At 41.5% G+C, this 1968-nt stretch overlaps 1 protein-coding gene across 1 annotated transcript in view; it reads right to left on the bottom strand.

The window, feature by feature from the left end:
• OSBPL5 (oxysterol binding protein like 5) overlaps positions 1-1640 on the bottom strand; it is a 33396-nt gene extending 31756 nt beyond the window's left edge. Inside the window, exon 1 of the mRNA XM_053449384.1 lies at positions 1571-1640. Within this exon, the coding sequence (XP_053305359.1) occupies positions 1571-1585 (15 nt within the window). The 5' untranslated portion in view covers positions 1586-1640. The remainder of the gene's footprint in view (positions 1-1570) is intronic.
• Between the last annotated feature and the right edge of the window lie 328 nt (positions 1641-1968).

Raw genomic sequence — 1968 nt, 5'->3', positions numbered from 1 at the left:
GACGGGGGCCGAATGAGGCCAACCTATGCTTCTCTGATAACCATAACCACCATAGAATTCAAGTAAATTATATCACACCTATATTACCAGATCACTAGATGATGGACATGCGCCATACCCCCGCAGCCAAACACAAGGAACGCCGATATTTTCCAAAATTCATACTTGAAAACTAGAAAAACATGATTTGGAAATATAAACTACAGTTCAAAGGTTTGGGGTCACTTAGAAATGTCCTTGTTTTTGAAAGAAAAGCACATTTAGTCCATTAAAATAACATGAAATGGATAAGAAATCCAGCGCAGACGGGGTTGTAAATGATTTTAATGGAATCTTTTCATAGGCGTACAGAGGCCCTTTATCACTCCCATCACTCCTGTGCTCCAATGGCCCTTTATCACTCCCATCACTCCTGTGCTCCAATGGCCCTTTATCACTCCCATCACTCCTGGGTTCCAATGGCCCTTTATCACTCCCATCACTCCTGTGTTCCAATGGCCCTTTATCACTCCCATCACTCCTGTGTTCCAATGGCCCTTTATCACTCCCATCACTCCTGTATTCCAATAGCCCTTTTTTCACTCCCATCACTCCTGTGTTCCAATGGATCATTAGCCTTTTGTAATTATGTTACAGCCAGAACTTTCATTGTTTTCCATGAAAACAGCTGAGTGACCCCAAACTTTTGAACCGCAGTGTATCTATATATATATCAGTCATCGTTCTGCTGAATGCTATGGGGTTATATACGTCTCTCCGAGCAATAAACATCTCGTGCGTGTTCAAAATGTGCTATTTATGTTTTTGAATTCCTTCCTTATTTTAGATATTGTGGGCGTTTGACACATTTTTATGCAAATCAGGTCGTTCTGGGGAGAACTGGGTTAAACTGGGCTCTGCTGCCGCCTTTACAGAAAAGCACATGTTTCACGAGTCTAGAAACACAAATCTCTAAGCCTCACGGTGTTTCTTTTTACAATTTTATCTTATTCTTCACATTTTGACTTTACGCTATATTCACACTGCCTCTTCCGGGCGATATAATAACGCATGGTTGGGGTAAAACTAAGCCAACTGCCCCTACATTACCGCTGCAACTCGATTCGGTGCAATGCAGTATCTGATCCCACCGGCTGGATCCCACATGCAGCTCACACGGCTTTTACCATCACATTTTTATCCCGAAAATGTGTTTCAAATTCTTCTTTCAAATTTCTATACAATCGCAGCCTACGAAACAAACCGATTCATTCCGTTCGTGCAACAAAGTATCCTCCGGCTTTCAGGAATATTCTTTCGGAATAATGACAACATTCTTTTGGTGACTTTGACAATAAAAAAAATCCAATCTATTTGCTCGTTTTAGGGGAAAAAAATCAAATAAAAATAAAATGACATTAACGACATTTATTTGCATTATTGGATTTGTCATTTTTCTATTTATCGTTTCATTTCTGAATGATTTAGCCGGAAGCCCCCGAGAGCCCCTGCGCGCGTTGCTGATTTTTAAATGAAATAAAATATATAAATAAGTATATATTATAAATAAAAATAGATTCTTTCTACTTACAGTGCAGCACGGCATGGGAAGAATGGGGTTTTTCGCAAAATAATCCCTATATTGCTGGGGAATATGCGATGCTTTTCATCATTTTCCTATCTGGTGGTGGTTATGGAAGTCAGCCAAGAAAAAAAAAAAAAAAAGGAGCGATGCAGCAGCCTATTAAAGCCTCTGAAGCCGTCATTCGCCGAAAGGGGTCATTCTTCCTCCCCACGCTTTCCCTGCCGGGCTGTTAGAGACGCGGAATGAGAGCCGGGGAGAGATGAATGTTTCTGGGTTTTAATCCACTTTTCCCAGGGTAGGAATTCTCGCTGATTTATCGGGGAGAGACGCGAGGCAGGGAGTTCTGTACGATAATCAGGTTAATAAATCAGCGGCGAGGGACGTGCGGCGCCGTTTGTCATTTC

Source organism: Spea bombifrons, chromosome 10, assembly GCF_027358695.1.
Source record: "Spea bombifrons isolate aSpeBom1 chromosome 10, aSpeBom1.2.pri, whole genome shotgun sequence".
Classification (NCBI taxonomy): domain Eukaryota; kingdom Metazoa; phylum Chordata; class Amphibia; order Anura; family Pelobatidae; genus Spea; species Spea bombifrons.
This window is presented reverse-complemented; position numbering and strand designations above follow the sequence as displayed.